The sequence below is a fragment of the Pelodiscus sinensis genome, chromosome 2 (assembly GCF_049634645.1).
Source record: "Pelodiscus sinensis isolate JC-2024 chromosome 2, ASM4963464v1, whole genome shotgun sequence".
Lineage (NCBI taxonomy): Eukaryota > Metazoa > Chordata > Testudines > Trionychidae > Pelodiscus > Pelodiscus sinensis.
This window is the reverse complement of record NC_134712.1, coordinates 164,934,853-164,952,046: the sequence shown is the minus strand read 5'-3', so window position 1 is coordinate 164,952,046 and position 17,194 is coordinate 164,934,853. Positions and strand designations below refer to the sequence as shown.

Here is a 17,194-nt window from a genome sequence, read left to right as displayed (position 1 = left end):
TTATAGACTAACTGAAGTGTAGGAGCATAAGCTTTCGTGGGCAAAGACCCACTTCGTCAGATGCATGTAGTGGAAATTTCCAGGCCAGGATCAGGCTGGAGATGACCAGGTGGATCCAATCAAGGAGGATGAGGCCCACTTCTAGCAGCTGATCTGGAGGTGTGAATTCCAAAAGAGCAGAAGCTGCTTTTGTAGTTAGCAAGCCATTCACAGTCTTTGTTTAATCCAGAGTTGATTGTGTCAAACTTAAAGATGAACTGTAGCTCAGCAGTTTCTCTTTGAAGTCTGGTCCTGAAGTTTTTTTGCTACAGGATGGCTACTTTTAGATCTGCAATTGTGTGTCCAGGAAGATTGAAGTGTTCCCCTACAGGTTTTTGTATGTTGCCATTCCTAATATCAGATTTGTGTCCATTGATTCTTTTACGTAGGGACTGTCCTGTTTGGCCGATGTATACAACAGAACACCACTGGCCATCACCTATAGTCCCCAGCTAAAACCTCTCCAATGCATCATTAGTGATCTTCAACCCATCCTGGACAATGATCCCTCGCTTTCACAGGCCTTGGGAGGTAGGCCGGTCCTTGCCCACAGACAACCCGCCAACCTGAAGCATATTCTCACCAGCAACTACACACCGCACCATAATAACTCGAACTCAGGAACCAATCCTTGCAACAAACCTCGGTGCCAACTCTGCCCACATATATACACCAGCAACACCATCACAGGACCTAACCAGATCAGCCATACTGTCACTGGTACATTCTCCTGCACATCCACCAACGTAATATATGCCATCATGTGCCAACAATGCCCCACACATTTGAAAAGGACAAATCAAATTTCAGAACAGATGGGGAATGCGGAGGGGGGGAGGTAAATGTCTGTGAGCTAATGGTATTAGAGGTGATAATTGGGGAAGCTATATTTGTAATGGGTAAGATAACTGGGGTCTTTGTTGAGACCCACGCGTAGAGTATCGAATTTTAGCATGAATGACAGTTCAGAGGATTCCCTTTCAAGTGCAGATTTAAAAGGCTTCTGAAGCAGGATGCAGGTAATTAAGTTGTTGAGACAGTGTCCTTTCTGGTTGAAATGGCAAGAAACTGTTTTTCCTTTGTGATCTTGTCTAATATCTGTTTTGTGGGCATTGATCCTTTGGCGAAGTGTCTGAGACGTTTGTCCAGTGTACAAAGCAGACGGACACTTTCGGCACATGATAGCATAAATTATATTTCTGGATGCGCAGGAAAAATTAGGATATGCTATGTTCAAGTGGCACATTTCCTATCTCTCTCTCTCTCTCTCTCTCTCTCTCTCTCTCTCTCTCATACACACACACACACAGGCACAAGAGGGAGCAGAAACTTCCCCCCTATATCAAGGAGGGGAGAGAGAAAGATTCATATACCCCCTGATACCAATGGACAGCCCTCATTCCCCACATTATTACCCCTCGAGGTAACACAAGGGGCGATAGCTCCTCCAACTTCTAGGGTGAGGGGAAAAGGGGACAAGGGAGCCTGAATTCCTGACCACACGTCTGACCAAGCCCCTGGGCCCAGCAGCCCCTCTATTGGAAAAAAGACTTCTCATGCTTCCAACTAACGTTAGCCCTATAGAGTTATTGTGAGATGTCTGTGCTGAAGTGTTGAAGGTTCAGGTTTCAAATCACTCTTGATTCATGAATAGTGGGAGGTGATACACATAATCAAATTTGTTTCTATTTCATTACAAAATCTTGCATATCCAGATGGAATGATGGTTGTTCTGTTTTTAATATACATTTTGGATAATGAAAAGGATCATAAATGGAAATTGTAAATTAAGAATAGGGATATCATCCCACAGAATATTATGCTACTTTTACTGGGGCAATTGCAGGTGGACCATGGAAATATTACATTTTATTACATTGCAACTTCTCCATTTCCATACAGTGTATGAAACTGAGGTAGTGAAATAATTACTGCTTATTAGCAAATCAGCAAAGGGAAAATGTAGATGGCATTGCTTTTTATAATTATCCATCACAGTCATTAATGACCTCTTTAAAAGGATTTCCTTTGTAAATCCCCCAAGGGAATGTCACCAAAGAGTTTACAGTTGGTAGACCATTTATCTTGCTCCTTGCAAAAATCTTCTGCATGAAACCAAAGAAATAACACTGGCATTTGTCCTGTGCTGCTTCACCACTTAGGTCTTTATTTTGGGGGGAGGGAGCTAGATCCTCTAGCCGTCACTGAAGTCACAATGGGCAGTTCTTCAAAAGAAACAGCTACATGACTGGACCTTTGAATGGTCAATAGCGTGATATACTTCTAGTGATCTGTGAAGTTGACTAATGACATACACTTGTCTTATCAAATTAATACTCTTTACTTAATGATTTACATCATTGTTTAGCTCAACTCAGACAAAATATCTAGTTTTCTGTGGTTTCTCAGTTTTACAGCTGAGTTGACCCAGACCGTAGCAAATCAAATGGCTGGCCTCAGGTCACCGAGTTGATGGGCTGAATGTGAACTCGGAACTTTACTGCTGCTTGTCTTCCCACAGCTTTACCATCATCATTAATCAGCTTAGCCTTTGCTAACCTAACATTTAAATATCTTCAGCTGTAAGAGCCACTGGATAAGAATTTACTCAGATTAAAACTTCTTCTTTGTTGTTGGAAAGAAAAATATGGGAATGAATTCATTGGTCTCTGTTGAGGGAGAACTCTTCTTCCCACAAAGAAAATTGACAGGTCACTAATGTGTAAATCATTTCATTCACAAAAAGCTTGAGTAATCAGGCCAAGGCATGGGGAAGCAGCACAGGCCATCTGTTGTCCTTACTTTGGCCCTTTCCATTCCTGGACACAAATGACAGACACAGGGCAGAACCTAAGATTGTTATTGCCCTCTAGTGGTGTGTAAATAGATTCTGGATTTCACTTATAGTGACTTCAATTAACAAACAATTTCTAGTCATCCATAAATGGAAATAGAAGCCAGATATTGTGGCTGTATGTTTTTTAATTCTAAAACCAGTGTAAATGTCTATGTAGATGTAAGAAGTGTGGCCTTCATAGTCTTGGGAAGTTCCAAATGTGGCCCATGGAGTCCTATCAAGTTGCCTACATGGTCCTCAGTGTCTCAGACTACAGAGTTTTTGCGCAAAACCAGCCGTTTTTCCACAAAAACACGTGGAGCATCCACACCTCAAGCGCATTTTTGCTCAAGAAAATTTACAGTGAGTTGATAGAACAGAGGGGGTTTTATGGTATAGGTATTCCTCTTTCTACAAGGAATAACTCTTTTTGGCGCAAGAGTTATTGAGCAAAAAGATGGCTGTGGAAGGGCAGCAGGGTTCTTTTACACAAAAACAGCCTATTGAAACAATCACAGGTGCCCTGGTGGCCATTCTGTTAATGGCAGTCAGAGCTTTCTTGTGAGAGAGCGTCCATGCAGTCTGGATGCTCTCTTGCACAAAAGCGTATCACTTTTCCCATGCACTTTTGCAGTGTGGATACTCTCTTGTACAAGAAGTTTTTGTGGAAGATCTCTTCTGCAAAAAGCTTCTTTCGCAAGACGCCTGCAGTGTAGACAGCCTCAGTGTTTTAGATAACCTGCAATAGATTATCTATGCTACATTTCTATCACTATTCTGCAATAGATTACTGAGAGATACACCATTATTCTAAAATGACCTTGATCATCTGGGATTTGCTACGTCTTCCACTGAGACATAATTACAATCAACGGATATCACTTAGCTATGAATCCTTTGATTTAAATGAGAGGGACTTGGGTAATATCTGTGGAGAGGCATCAGGTTTTGTAATCCCTTGTTCTGGATTACCTCAAATGTAACATCCCTGCTTGCTGTAAGAACCACCAATACATCTATTAGCTATCCTGCTGATGGGTGCAAATGCCCATACAGATTCATTCTCCATATTTTGGGAGGTGGGTTGAGTGCTACATTGTTGTTTTTGTTCCCATTCTCTTCATTCAGCTGACTGATTTTCTTTTTTAATTTGGGTATGGTTTGATGCTGGTTAGTTCAACTCTTGTGATTTTTAAGAGTTTTATATGATTGTACATTTTAAATGATCTCAAAACAAAGCTAGTGTTTTAAGAATAGGTGAATTTGCTTAGCTGTGTTGATGGACAGATAATGAGATCATTTTTTCTGTGTGTAGATGAAGTCTTGTCTGAAAACTTTCTGGACTACAAAAACCGTGGGGTCAATGGCTCTCATCGTGGTCAGATTATCTGGAAGATTGATGCCAACTCTTACTTCGTAGAGTGTAAGTACTTTTCCAATGCCACTACAGCGCAATTCAGTGGATGTGGAAATAACTGAGCTAATTTGGGTTGTGCCTGTGGTCTGTGTGTCCTTCAGGAAGTTTTATGCATGATACAGTTATACAGGGTGGCCAAACAAACTGACCATTAGAGCTACATTTGACAATTTTCAGAAGTTCCAGAGCCAGGGCATGCCTGCTGGTGCTCAGGGCTTCTGCCCTGCTCCTGCTGAAGTCCTAGCAGGTGCATTCTGAAGTCTTAAGAGCCCCCACCCCACTGGGCAGAAGCCTCTATCCCGCTACGCTGCTGCAAGACTTAGGTCCCAAGCTCTCCCACAAGACTGGTAGGCAGAGAGAGGGTGCAGGGGCTCCAGAAACTACACTTTAGCTATTAAAAAAAGCATGTGGCTCACAAGCCATGGTTTGGCCACCCCCACATTTATACACTGGGACATAGAATCATAGAATCATAGAACTGGAAGAGACCTCAGAAGGTCATCAAGTCCAGCCCCCTGCTCTAGGCAGGACCAATTCCAACTAAATCAACCCGGCCAGGGCTTTGTCAAGCCGAGACTTAAACACCTCTAGGGATGGAGACTCCACTACTTCCCTAGGTAACCCATTCCAGTGCTTCACCACTCTCCTAGTGAAATAGTTTTTCCTAATATCCAACCTGGACCTCTCCCACCACAACTTGAGACCATTGCTCCTTGTTCTGCCATCTGTCACTACTGAGAACAGCCTCTCTCCATCCTCTTTGGAACCTCCCTTCAGGAAGTTGAAGGCTGCTATCAAATCCCCCCTCACTCTTCGCTTCTGCAGACTAAACAGACCCAAGTCTCTCAGCCTCTCCTCATAAGTCATATGCTCCAGCCCCCTAATCATTTTGGTTGCCCTCCGCTGGACCCGCTCTAATGCGTCCACATCCTTTTTGTAGTGGGGGGCCCAGAACTGGACACAATACTCCAGATGCGGCCTCACCAAAGCCGAATAAAGGGGAATGATGACATCTCTGGATCTGCTGGCAATGCTCCTCTTAATGCAACCTAATATGCCATTAGCCTTCTTGGCTACAAGGGCACACTGTTGACTCATACCTAGCTTCTCATCCACTGTAACCCCCAGGTCCTTTTCTGCAGAACTACTACTTAACCGGTTGGTCCCCAGCTTGTAACTATGCTTGGGATTCTTCTGTCCCAAGTGCAGGACTCTACACTTGTCCTTGTTGAACCTCATCAGATTTCTTGTGGCCCAATCCTCCAATTTGTCTAAGTCATTCTGTACCCTATCTCTGCCCTTAAGGGTATCTACCTCTCCCCCCAGCTTAGTGTCATCCGCAAACTTGCTGAGGGTGTAATCCATCCCCTCATCCAGATCATTAATGAAGATATTGAACAAAACTGGTCCTAGAACCGAACCTTGGGGCACTCCGCTAGAAACTGACTGCCATTCTGACATCGAGCCATTGATCACTACCCGCTGGGCCCGGCCTTCTAGCCATCTTTCTATCCATCTTACTGTCCATTTATCCAATCCACAATCCCTTAACTTGCTGGCAAGAATATTGTGGGAGACCGTATCAAAAGCCTTGCTAAAGTCAAGGTATATAACATCCACTGACTTCCCCATGTCCACCGAGCCAGTTATTTCATCATAGAAGCTAATCAGATTGGTCAGGCATGACTTGCCCTTTGTGAATCCATGCTGACTATTCCTAATCACTTTCCTCTCATCCAAGTACCTCAATATGGATTCCTTAAGGATCCCTTCCATGATTTTTCCAGTAACTGAGGTAAGACTGACCAGCCTATAGTTCCCTGGATCATCCTTCTTCCCTTTTTTGAAGATGGGCACTACATTTGCCTTTTTCCAGTCATCAGGGATTTCTCCCGATCTCCACGACTTTTCAAAGATAATAGCCAAAGGCTCCACAATGACATTTGCCAACTCCCTCAGTACCCTCGGATGCACTAAGTCCGGACCCATGGATTTGTGTATGTTTAGCTTTTCTAAATAGTTCCTAACCTGTTCTTTACCCACCACGGGCTGTCCATCTTCATCCCATCTTGCGTCACTTAGCGCAGAAGTCCAGGAGCCGACCTTGTCCGTGAATACAGAGGCAAAGAAAGCATTGAGTACTTCAGCTTTCCCCACTTCATCTGTCACTAGGTTACCTCCTTCATCCATTAGGGGCCGCACACCCTCTCAGATCACCTTCTTCTTGTTAACATGCCTGTAGAAACCTTTCTTGTTATCCTTCACATCCTTAGCCAGTCGCAATTCCATTTGCGCTTTCGCCTTCCTGATAACCCCCCGGCATTCTCGAGCTATACCTTTAAACTCCTCCCTGGTCATTTGTCCAAGTTTCCACTCTTTGTAAGCTTCCTTTTTGTGCTTAAGTTCACCAAGGATTTCCCCTGTAAGCCAGTCCGGTCTCCTACCATGTTTGCCTCTCTTGCTATGCGTCAGGATGGTTTCTTTCTGTGCCTTCAATAAGGCTTCTTTAAAATACTGCCAGCTGTCCTGGACTCCTTTCCCCTTCATGTTAACATCCCAGGGGATTCTGCCCATCAGATCTCGGAGGGAGTCAAAATCTGCTTTTTTGAAGTCCAAGGTGTGTACTTTACTCTCTCTTTTCTTCCTTTGGTCAGGATCCTGAAATCTACCATCTCATGATCACTGCTTCCCAGGTTGTCACCCACCTCCACTTCCCCTATTAGTTCCTCCCTGTTTGTGAGCAGAAGGTCAAGCTGCGCATGGCCTCTGGTCGGATCCTTCAGCACCTGTGTCAAGAAGTTATCCCCAACATTCTCCAAAAACTTCCTGGATTGCCTGTGTACTGCCGTATAGGTTTCCCAGCAGATGTCAGGGTGATTAAAGTCCCCCACAAGAACCAGGGCCTGCGATCTGGAAGCTTCGCTCAGTTGTCCGAAGAAAGCCTCATCTACCTCATCCACCTGATTCGGCCTGTAGCAAACACCAACCACAACATCAATGCTGTTGTTTGCTCCTTTAAACTTAACCCATAGACTCTCAACAGGTTTTTCTCCCTCTTTATACTGGAGTTCAGAGCAATCGTAGTGCTCTCTTACATATAGTGCAACTCCTCCTCCTTTTCTCCCCTGCCTGTTGTTCCTGAACAGTCTATACCCTTCCATGACAGCACTCCAGTCATGCGAGTCATCCCACCAAGTCTCTGTTATCCCAATTAAATCATATTTCTTGTCTGGGCCAGGGCCTCCAGTTCTTCCTGTTTGTTGCCCAGGCTTCTCGCATTAGTGTACAAACACTTCAGGTATCCAGTTGATCGTCCTATCTTCTCCATTCGAAACATGGGTCCTCCTTTCTTGCCCCTTCCTCTCTGCATTTCTTCCCAGTATCCGACTTTCCCACTCCCCTCAGGGTTTTGATCACCGTCCCCCGACTAACCTAGTTTAAAGCCCTCCTCACTAGGTTTGCAAGCCTGCCCGCGAAGATGCTCCTTCCTCTCTTCGTTAGGTGGATCCCATCTCTTCCTAACAATCCTTGCGCCCAGACCAGAATCCCATGGTCGAAGAAACCAAAGCCCTCTCTGCGACACCATCTGCGCAACCACGCATTTACGTCCTCAATTCGACGTTCCCTGCCCAGTCCTTTCCCTTCAACAGGGAGGATGGAGGAGAATACCACTTGCGCTCCAAATTCTTGGATCCTTCTTGCCAGCACTACATAATCTGCAGTAACACGCTCAAGATCATTCTTGGCCGTATCATTAGTTCCACGTGGAGAAGCAGGAAGGGGTAGCAATCCGAAGGTTTGATCAGCTTGGTAAGCCTCTCAGTGACATCCTGAATGCGAGCTCCCGGTAAGCAGCACACCTCTCGAGATTCCAGGTCCGGACGGCAGAGGGATGGCTCAGTCCCTCTTAGAAGGGAGTCCCCGACCACCACCACCCGTCGTTTCCTTTTGGGCGTGGTGGCTGTGGAACCCCCATCCGTAGGACTATGCATCCCATGCCTTCCAGTAGATGGTGTTCCCTTCTGGTTTCTTCCTTGTGAGGTCCCTTCCAGAGCTTTCAGCACTGCAGAGCCTGTGGAGAGAGCTTGAAAGCGATTGCTTACCTCTATAGCATCGGGGAATTCCCGTGCTGGCCTTTTTCCCCTTCTAGAAGTTACATGCTTTCAGTTCTCTTCTTGGTCACGTACTGCCCTCTCTGGCTCTTCTGCCTGCCGTGCTTGAAGGATTAAATGCTGCCGTCTATCGAGGAAGTCTTCATCCTCTCTGATCAAGCGTAGGGTCGACACTTGGGCTTCCAGTCCTCTAATTTTTTCTTCAAAAATGTCGACCAGCTTGCACTTGGTGCAGATGAAATCCATTCTTTCTTCCGGGAGGAAGACAAACATGGCACACGCTGTGCAGGTAACAACAGCAGACCCATCACCAACCATCGCTGCTGTCCTGGAAAAGGGATTTAAAAAGAAAGGCAAGAGAACCTCCCGCCCTTCCCTCTCCCCTTCCGAACTCCCTCTCAAAACTCCCTGTTAGCAATCACCTGTACCTTCTACTAGGTCACAAATACTGTGGATATTGACATGGTGGGCAATAATTTTTAATGAGGGACTACTTCAAGATTTTGCTTAGTAGTCAAGGGCTGCACTTCTGTGGAGGGTGCATGGGGTCTAGGACAGTGGGTGGGGTGTAGAGGGGAGCTTGGGATAGAGGACTGGGGTACAGGAGGGAGTTTGGGCAAAGGAGGGGGTTATGATCTGGGGCTTGGTGTTCAGGGTCCAGAAGGGGTTATAGGTGCAGGAAAGGATTCTGGCCTGGGGGAGGGGTGTAGGAGGAGGTGCAGGATCTGGGAGGGAGTTGTGACCTGGGGGAAGTGAGAAGAGGGGATACAGAGGGTTTGAGTGGTGACTTGGGGCTGGTAGTTGGGAGGAAAGTGGGGGTGGGGTGGCAGAGGCAGGCTCTGACTGGGAGGCACTTACCTAGGCCTTGAGACAGGATCTCTGCCTGTGGACTGTGCAGGCTGCTTCACGTGGCTCTACTCCAGCACAGGGCGGGAAAGAGTGAATGAGGAGGCTTCATTCACTGCCTCTGCCTTCAGCAAAATTTCTCAGCTCCTATTAGCCAGAAATTGGCTAGTGGGAGCTGAGGGATTTTACTAGGGGGCAGAGAGAGCACACGAAGCTTTCTCCTCCCTTCCCAGACTGCATAGTAATTAGCAGCCTGCTGTTTAAAGTGGCTGCAGCTGCTCTCTAATAAGCACGCTGGCGAGGTAGCTGCCGGCCAGATCCAGTGGCTTGGCAGGCCATCAGGATGTAGTCCACTAGCCACCTCTTGCCCATCCCTGTGCTAGGATGATCCAAAATGCTTTATAGAGTGGTGAACAACAGTACCTCCTACTAGGTCACAAATACTGTGGATATTGACAGATTCACACTATTTTAGGCTGATATAATTAAGCATTAAAGTCCACTTGGCATCATATAGTATGAGTTATAGGATGTTAGGACTTTCATCCACATGATGTGAAAAACACCCCAGCAGGCCTAATTTTAAATTGTTTCATCAGTCCTTGTTCAAAAGAAACCTTGTGTGGACTTCGTGAATTGATTGGAAAACTTTACGAGTTGCTCACTGCTTTCAAACTATGACAAAATCATAGCTGAGACTAACTGAAGTGACCTGCCCTTTTGCTAGTTTTACACTGGTGTAACTAAATTGACATAAATTGAATTGCTCCTGATTTACACCTGTGAATCTGGCTCACAAAATCTAAAATAATATGGTTATCCTGTTTTCAAATCCCCTGAGCACATTCACAGATGATACACATGGTATATCAAGTGGGTATCAATCAAATTCAGAGAGGATACACCTGGAGGTGTAAGTGGGTATCAATCTAAGGTTGACAGGGTTGAAGGCAGTCTAAGGGAATCTTATACTCCAGGGCTGTGTCAAGACTGGTCAGTTTTTCCGGAAAATCAGCCGCTTTTCCGGAAAAACTTGCCAGCTGTCTACACTGGCCGCTTGAATTTCCTCAAAAGCACTGACTTCCTACTGTAAGAAATCAGTGCTTTTTGCGGAAATACTATGCTGCTCCCGTTCGAGCAAAAGTCCCTTTTGCGGAAAACTTTTGCGCAAAAGGGCCAGTGTAGACAGCTGAGATTTGTTTTGTGCAAAAAAGCCCCGATCGAGAAAATGGCGATTGTGGCTTTTTTGAGCAAAACCACATCTAGATTGGCCACGGACGCTTTTCCGCAAAAAGTGCTTTTGCAGAAAAGTGTCCTTGCCAATCTAGACGCTCTTTTCCGCAAACTTTTCCATTAAAAGCATTTGCGGAAAATCATGCCAGTCTAGACGTAGCCCGGTAGTATAATTTACATTTGAGGGGGCTGGAAGAGGTACTTACGTTAGCCATCTTAGACTCATCTTTGAATTTGACCTAAATATCTGGCACCAGAAGGAATTTATTCTGCCATCTGAAGGTATTTATAGTGTTAGAAGTGGGTTGATCAGTGCTCTCTTGCAATGTGAGGCTGCAGGTTGTGTTCTGTAGTACTAAATGTTGACTAACAGCTCTTGCAAAGAATTGAAGGGGTACTGTTGATATTTTGTTTTATAACCTTTTATATATATAACAAATGCAGCTGAAGGCAGTTTACAGCAGCCTGATGGTGATGTAACAGTGGATGTTATCATTAAGATTTTAATGCTTCTAATTTCTGAAAAGAAACACACTGTAGTATAACACAAAAGCTCTTATTTAAACTGCTTCCTTGTGCTGCAGCTCCTAAGGTGTAAAGCTTAAACTTTTTGTTTTCTTTAAATGGTAAAGCACATTTGGGGAACAAGAGAATTCCCAAGACCTATATTTGAGGAGGTTCAGCCAGTCATGAAGAAGTCGTCTCCAGTCTCTTAGGGGAGGAAGGCAGTTGAACTGAGCTAGCACTTCCATTCCCATGCGATCCATTATGTGAAACTAAATAATTGGCAATAGGTACAATCCACGCCTTGCTGAAGTCAATTGGAGTTTTACTGAATGCATTCCACTACCCACTCATACAGAACAAGTCATTATCCTGCCTGCCAATATGCAGGGGAAAAGGGAGATAAGATAATTACATAAGGAACAATACATAATCGTGCATGCTTATATTGGTAACCAAACCTGCTAGCAACTCAGGTATGAATTTGAAGTAGAGATGCATGTTATGTGTATGTGTAGAGATATACACATAGCTACATCATATTTAAGGGATACTGTTTATTATTGAGAAATATCTAGAGGCTTTGTCAATGATTTAACACTAGTAAAGCTATAATGTTTGACAGTCTCAAGCATTTAATAATCAAAAAAAGCCATGTGAGCCACTGGCTTCCAGTTTATAAACTCTTTGGTGCAGGGATCTTAGCTTCTCTTATGTTTATACAGCATGCCACACATTGTGGGTTCTACTGGAAACAAATCATAATATTAATTTAACAGAGTGGCAGTATCTGAGAGATCTGTTTTATTATTTTGCCATGTATTAAAGGACTTTTTCAGTCCATTTGTCCTTTTAAAAACTGTGTAGGAGGAAGAGAGAGAGCGCGCAATGATATAGCAAGTCACTTTCAAGATTCCCATTTTTTAAATATATTCTGTTCATTTTATACATTCCTTATATTTGATATTGGTTCTGAGTCTTTATTTTAGTAATACTAGTACCTTATAATACATTAACTCGGCTACAAAATCATCCTTTCATTTCTGTTTTTGCAAATTTCTATGCATGTATTTGTCTGTAAATCACTTTTAAGCAGCCTGATGACCCAGTTGTGATACAAAAATATGCTACCTTAAAGGTAATACGGTAATAAAAAACAGACAGAGCCATACATTGAAATTAGACAGATAGCAGTTTGAGAGGAACAAAAACAAAATGAAAAGTGAAATGTAATCAAATGCTAAATAAAATTAAAAATGCCTTATTCAGGACGCTGAAGGCTCCCAAACTTGAGCTCCTATGCAGAATTACTCTAGACCTTTGACTCTTGTCCTTGAAATACAAAAGTACTGATTTGTTGTTGTTCTCTGGGGTAAAATGTACTTAATAGATTATAATAGCCCCTTGTAGACTTAAAATCATCTAGTTAACCTCAAAGTCAAATGTGTTTCTCTACTGCCAGCAGGCCTACCATGAGATTTAAGCCCAGGACCGTTCACATAGGGTGTGACTAGACTACAGGGTTTTGTCAACAAAAGTGGACAAAACTGTACCTGCGTCCACACTGCCTTTGAATTATGTCGACATAACGTTCTGTCGATAGAAGGCATTATTGCATCTACACTGTCCACACTGTCCAAAGCAGCTTGCTTTGTCGACAGAACTAGATGTAGTCTAGACGCTCTTTGTCAACAGAAGCTTCGATAAAACTTCTGTCGACAAAACCCTGTAGTCTAGACATACCCATAATGACCAGAGAATGTATCCCTGTGCTATCAGCTAAGGTTAAGTAAATAGCTTAAATGACATTTTTAACATTTGCTTATTTAACTTCAATAAGGTTTGGGAGTTTTGTGAATAATTTTTTTGATAAAGTTTTACTTTTTATTTTCATGGGGTTTAGAAAAAACAATTAAAGAATGTAAAGGGTACCAACAAGCAAATGGGAATACATTACTACTTTTCTATGTTTTGAATATATATACACTGGATGTCTGGAAGTGTTTTGTACAAAAGCAGTTATTATAGGAACTGAACCTTTCTCTCCAGCACCTTAGGTAACTAATGCGAAGATGACACATAACGTTCTAGCTATGCAAACTCTAACCATTATACCTAAAACACTACTAAGGCATTAAACAGAACAGGGATTCCACTGTAGGTAGAAATCACTAGTTTGCTTGCTGTGGTCTGGGAGCTGAAGTAAGAGCATGAATAGACAAAACAGATGGTAAAAAACACTGTACACTTTAGCAGAAAAACACTGAGCCATATTTCCAGATCTGGTCTGTAGATGGTGGAAATCTCTAGACAGATACAGCAGAAGATAGCCTGAAATGAAGTTCAAAATAGGGAACAAGCACAATTTATCACTGTGGTCATCAGAAGCACTAATAGAGGAATGTGGTGCTATTGAGTTTTAAAATTATGGGTATTGTAGATGTATTTGTAAAAGTGTATCCAAAAAAGGAGGGCAGCTGGCAGGAATGGAAACCACTTTTTACTAAAATTACACTATTCTACACTTTTACAAAATTCCACAGATTTAAATCATTTCAGCTATTTTTACATTGTGTAATCTGTGGCTCCCTGATATTCCCAGACTTACCTGCTTGGTCTGAATTACCAAGGGCTAAGCAAACAGATAACTTTTAACTGCTCTAAAGGCAACAGAATTATTTCTGTCCTATGTTTCTATGATTGTACAGAATAGCTATCTCTCATTCAGTGATACAAGTTTCAGCCCTCTTAGGACCTTTGAATCTACTGGTAGCCTGCCTTTGAATCTGCTAATAGCCTGGTTTATTTCAACTGAGAGAATCTTGACATCAGGGGAAAAACAAAAGGCATAATTTGTAGTGATCTGAATAGCTACAGAACATTTTTTGAACAGGCTACTGGCATACCCAGAAATGTCCTTTCTCAATCTATTTGATAGACAAAATAAAAGAAACAATTCCATCAAGTTGAATCTCTCCAATCTGGCACCCTGGGAACCTGACTGGTGTCAATCCAGAGAATATGTTGAACCATGGGAGGTTAATATTGTAGTGAGTGTGTCTCCTAATTGTTCTTTCACTAAGGTGAATAAATGGAACTACTCTTGCAATGCTGCTTAATAATGTATGACTGTACTGATACACTGTATAAGCCTTCACCTAGCCAAGGTTTATCAACTCTCTTCATAACATAGTGTTAGTGTCGTTGCATAATTTTACTCTATTGGCACAAGGAAAAAAAGAAGCTCAAGCATAAAAAACAGGCTTATGCTTAGCAGCATTACCAGCACTTCCACTCCTTGCTAGTCTTGTAGGGCATGTTTACACTAGCAAGATCAACCCTCCAGAGGTCGATCTTCTAGCGTTCAATTTAGTGTTCAACTTGTAAATAGAATTCTGACGGCAGCCCCCATCAGCATCCAGTACTCCTCATTCTGTGATGTTAAGGGAAGTTCTTGTTGGCCTACCACAGGGTAGATGCCACAGTGGCTCAGCTTAAGGTAAGCTGACTTCAGCTATATATTTTGCGTAGCTGGAGTGGCATATCTTAAGCCATCTTGTCTGGTCTACTGTAGACCAGGCCTTAGAAGACATTATAGGGTAATTTAGAGCTAAATAACACAGAACACTGAGAGCCAGAACTGGTGGCTATAAACAAACTTTACAGGACCATGGGAAACTTGACCACACTCATGATAACTAAAATCACACTGGATCAAAGAGTGCTGGACTAGAGAGGTTCAACTTGTACTAGTAACAAAAAATGCTTCAGATCAACTTTACAGAGATACATCATACAACAATCTGAAAGTACAGCCAGTCCCCGAGTTACGAACGAGTTACGGACCAAACACTTGGCCGTAACTCGAAGTGCTCGTAACTCGGGACCGCATTTACGACCACTTTGGTCATAAGTGCGGATGGTTGTAAATGGAGGTGGTCGTAAGTTGGGGACCAGCTGTAATCAGCAATCTCTTCCACGACTGCTTAGTTCAGGTCAGGACACAGAGATTCTGTGTATGGTACTATCACTACCATATGAAGTACAGGTTGTATCAGTTTGGGAATTTGAAAGCACTACAGACTTACATCTTTGTCTTGTGGTTTCAACAATTCCTCTTGCATTCATTATAATCAATTATCAGTTGTTGTTATTTACATTTATAATAGCACTGAGACCAGGGCTCCATTGTGTTCCATGCTATACAGCCACAAGGTAAAAGGCAAGCTCTGCCCTGAACAGTGCAGTCTAAATAGATAAATCATAGGATAGGAGAGAACAAATCATCTTACCCCCTTTTACACAGAGGGAACTGAGGCACAGAGAGTTTGAGTGACTTATTCAAGATCACTGAGAGAAATATGTGTTAGAGCCAGGAATTGCACCTGGAACACCTGAGTTCCAATCCACTACCTTAATCTTCTTCTCGGACAGCCTGGTCTGTTTTCTGTCAGCAGGGTCACTACAATAAACAAGCAGCTTTTTTACTACCCCTTTGTCATCTTTAATCCTCTGTTTCTTTCCCAGCATATTATGTATGACCATGGCTAATTCTGTACAGTAATCTGAGTGCAGTCATATTACTCTCTCTTTCTCATCCCTAACACTTCACAATACTATAAGTTTCATAGAGAAGTTTGTGCCTTTGCACTTTTTCTGGATCACGAATTTACAATATAATACACAATTGGTGTGAGCCTTAGAGAGTTTGCTTCCAAATTACAGCGTGGATGCAAGGCAGAACGGAACTCATGTCCTCCTAATACTCAAGCAATAAAAAGCATTAATAGCTACACGGTTATTGTCACACTACAACCAATTTTACATTTTAGCAGCAGACTGGCAATTTGGGTTTTATGACATCCAGTGATAAACAGTAACTGACCACAATAAGTATGAAATGGCTGTTCTTGGAGGTTTTGTGTGCCACTAGGGAACCATACTTCCTCTGTGCTGGGCACTGCAGTGAAATAACCAGCCTATAGTGAGTTTTCCAGGAAAGCAAGCAGGCTTTATTTCATTAGGATTTCTGGCACAATTTTTGACCTAATCAGCAATACTGACTGTTCAAGGTGTAATGCTGCATCTTCTCATAAACAGTACATTGTTAGCACATCTCTCAATGTGGGGGGAAGAGGACTTTGACGCAGTTCAGATTTCACTATTTTTAGCATAGAAGCTGAATGTGCAGTTGTCTTGTTTGAGTGAGTTACTTTTGTTACAGATTTAGTAATAACAAAGACAGGAGCCAAACTTTTCCCATGTTGAGCATGAGAAAATAGCAGAATATTTACAATCTGAAGGTCATGCAACTGAACTAGTCAGAGATCGGAGGTAACATGATGCATCTGCCAGAGAGACTGGGAGTATTATCATCTAGGATGTAATTAATGTTTAGTACATTTTTTTATCATAAGTTTAAATGTTCCAAAAATCAATGTACTGAAATGCCCCAGCCAAATGCATTTATTGGAGGCCCTGCTGAAAGTATCCCTGTAATTATTTTAGGAAATTGCTTTAAAAGGTATTGTCAAAGTGCGGATAATTAAAGTATGTTGTAGCACAAGCACTTTCCAAATAAATGAGGGAAAAAAGCGCACTGTGTAGTCAGATCTGTTGTACAGCAGGGAGGGTGTCTCATTCTCCAACTGGAGCTGGTCAGTGGCCTGCCCCCTAAAAGAACACTCAGTTTCACTTTCAAGTCCCTCAGCTTTTCTCACACCACACCCAGCTGCCACTCAGCTAGCTGTTGGGGAGAAGTCCATGGCAATATTATTTTTCTTAGTTTTGCACCCGGTCACAAAATTCAAGGCAGAAGGTGAGTTCAGATTTCTGTGTTGCTTCTCTTGTGACAGTTGGTATCACAGGGACATGGAGAGAAACAGGGTGCTGCATTCTTTACTATGCTTTAGGATTTGGACTTCGTGGTTTAGGAACATAAGCAATTTTTGTATTGATTTATTATTGGAGCCTAGAAACGCCATAGCTACAAATGAGATCAGAACCCCGTTGTGCTAGATGTTATACACACATAGGCTGCGTCTAGACTTGCATGATCTTTACCACTATTGTGCAAGTATTTCAGTCCACCTGCAGAACCAAGTGTGGGTATGCATTAAAAGTTGTATGATTTGAAGTGTTCGTTGTATGAAGTACTTTTATTGCACCTATTCCTTGTCTTTTGCTTTGACTGCTTAAAGAACAGTG

General features: G+C 42.8%; 1 protein-coding gene across 3 annotated transcripts in view; it reads left to right on the top strand.

The window, feature by feature from the left end:
* The window catches only part of HECW1 (HECT, C2 and WW domain containing E3 ubiquitin protein ligase 1), a 346,449-nt gene that overhangs the window by 121,510 nt on the left and 207,745 nt on the right, over positions 1 to 17,194 (top strand). For all 3 annotated transcript variants that reach the window (XM_075921722.1, XM_006124096.4, XM_014574083.3), the window contains one exon: positions 4,191 to 4,298. In XM_075921722.1, the coding sequence (XP_075777837.1) occupies positions 4,191 to 4,298 (108 nt within the window). The remainder of the gene's footprint in view (positions 1 to 4,190; positions 4,299 to 17,194) is intronic.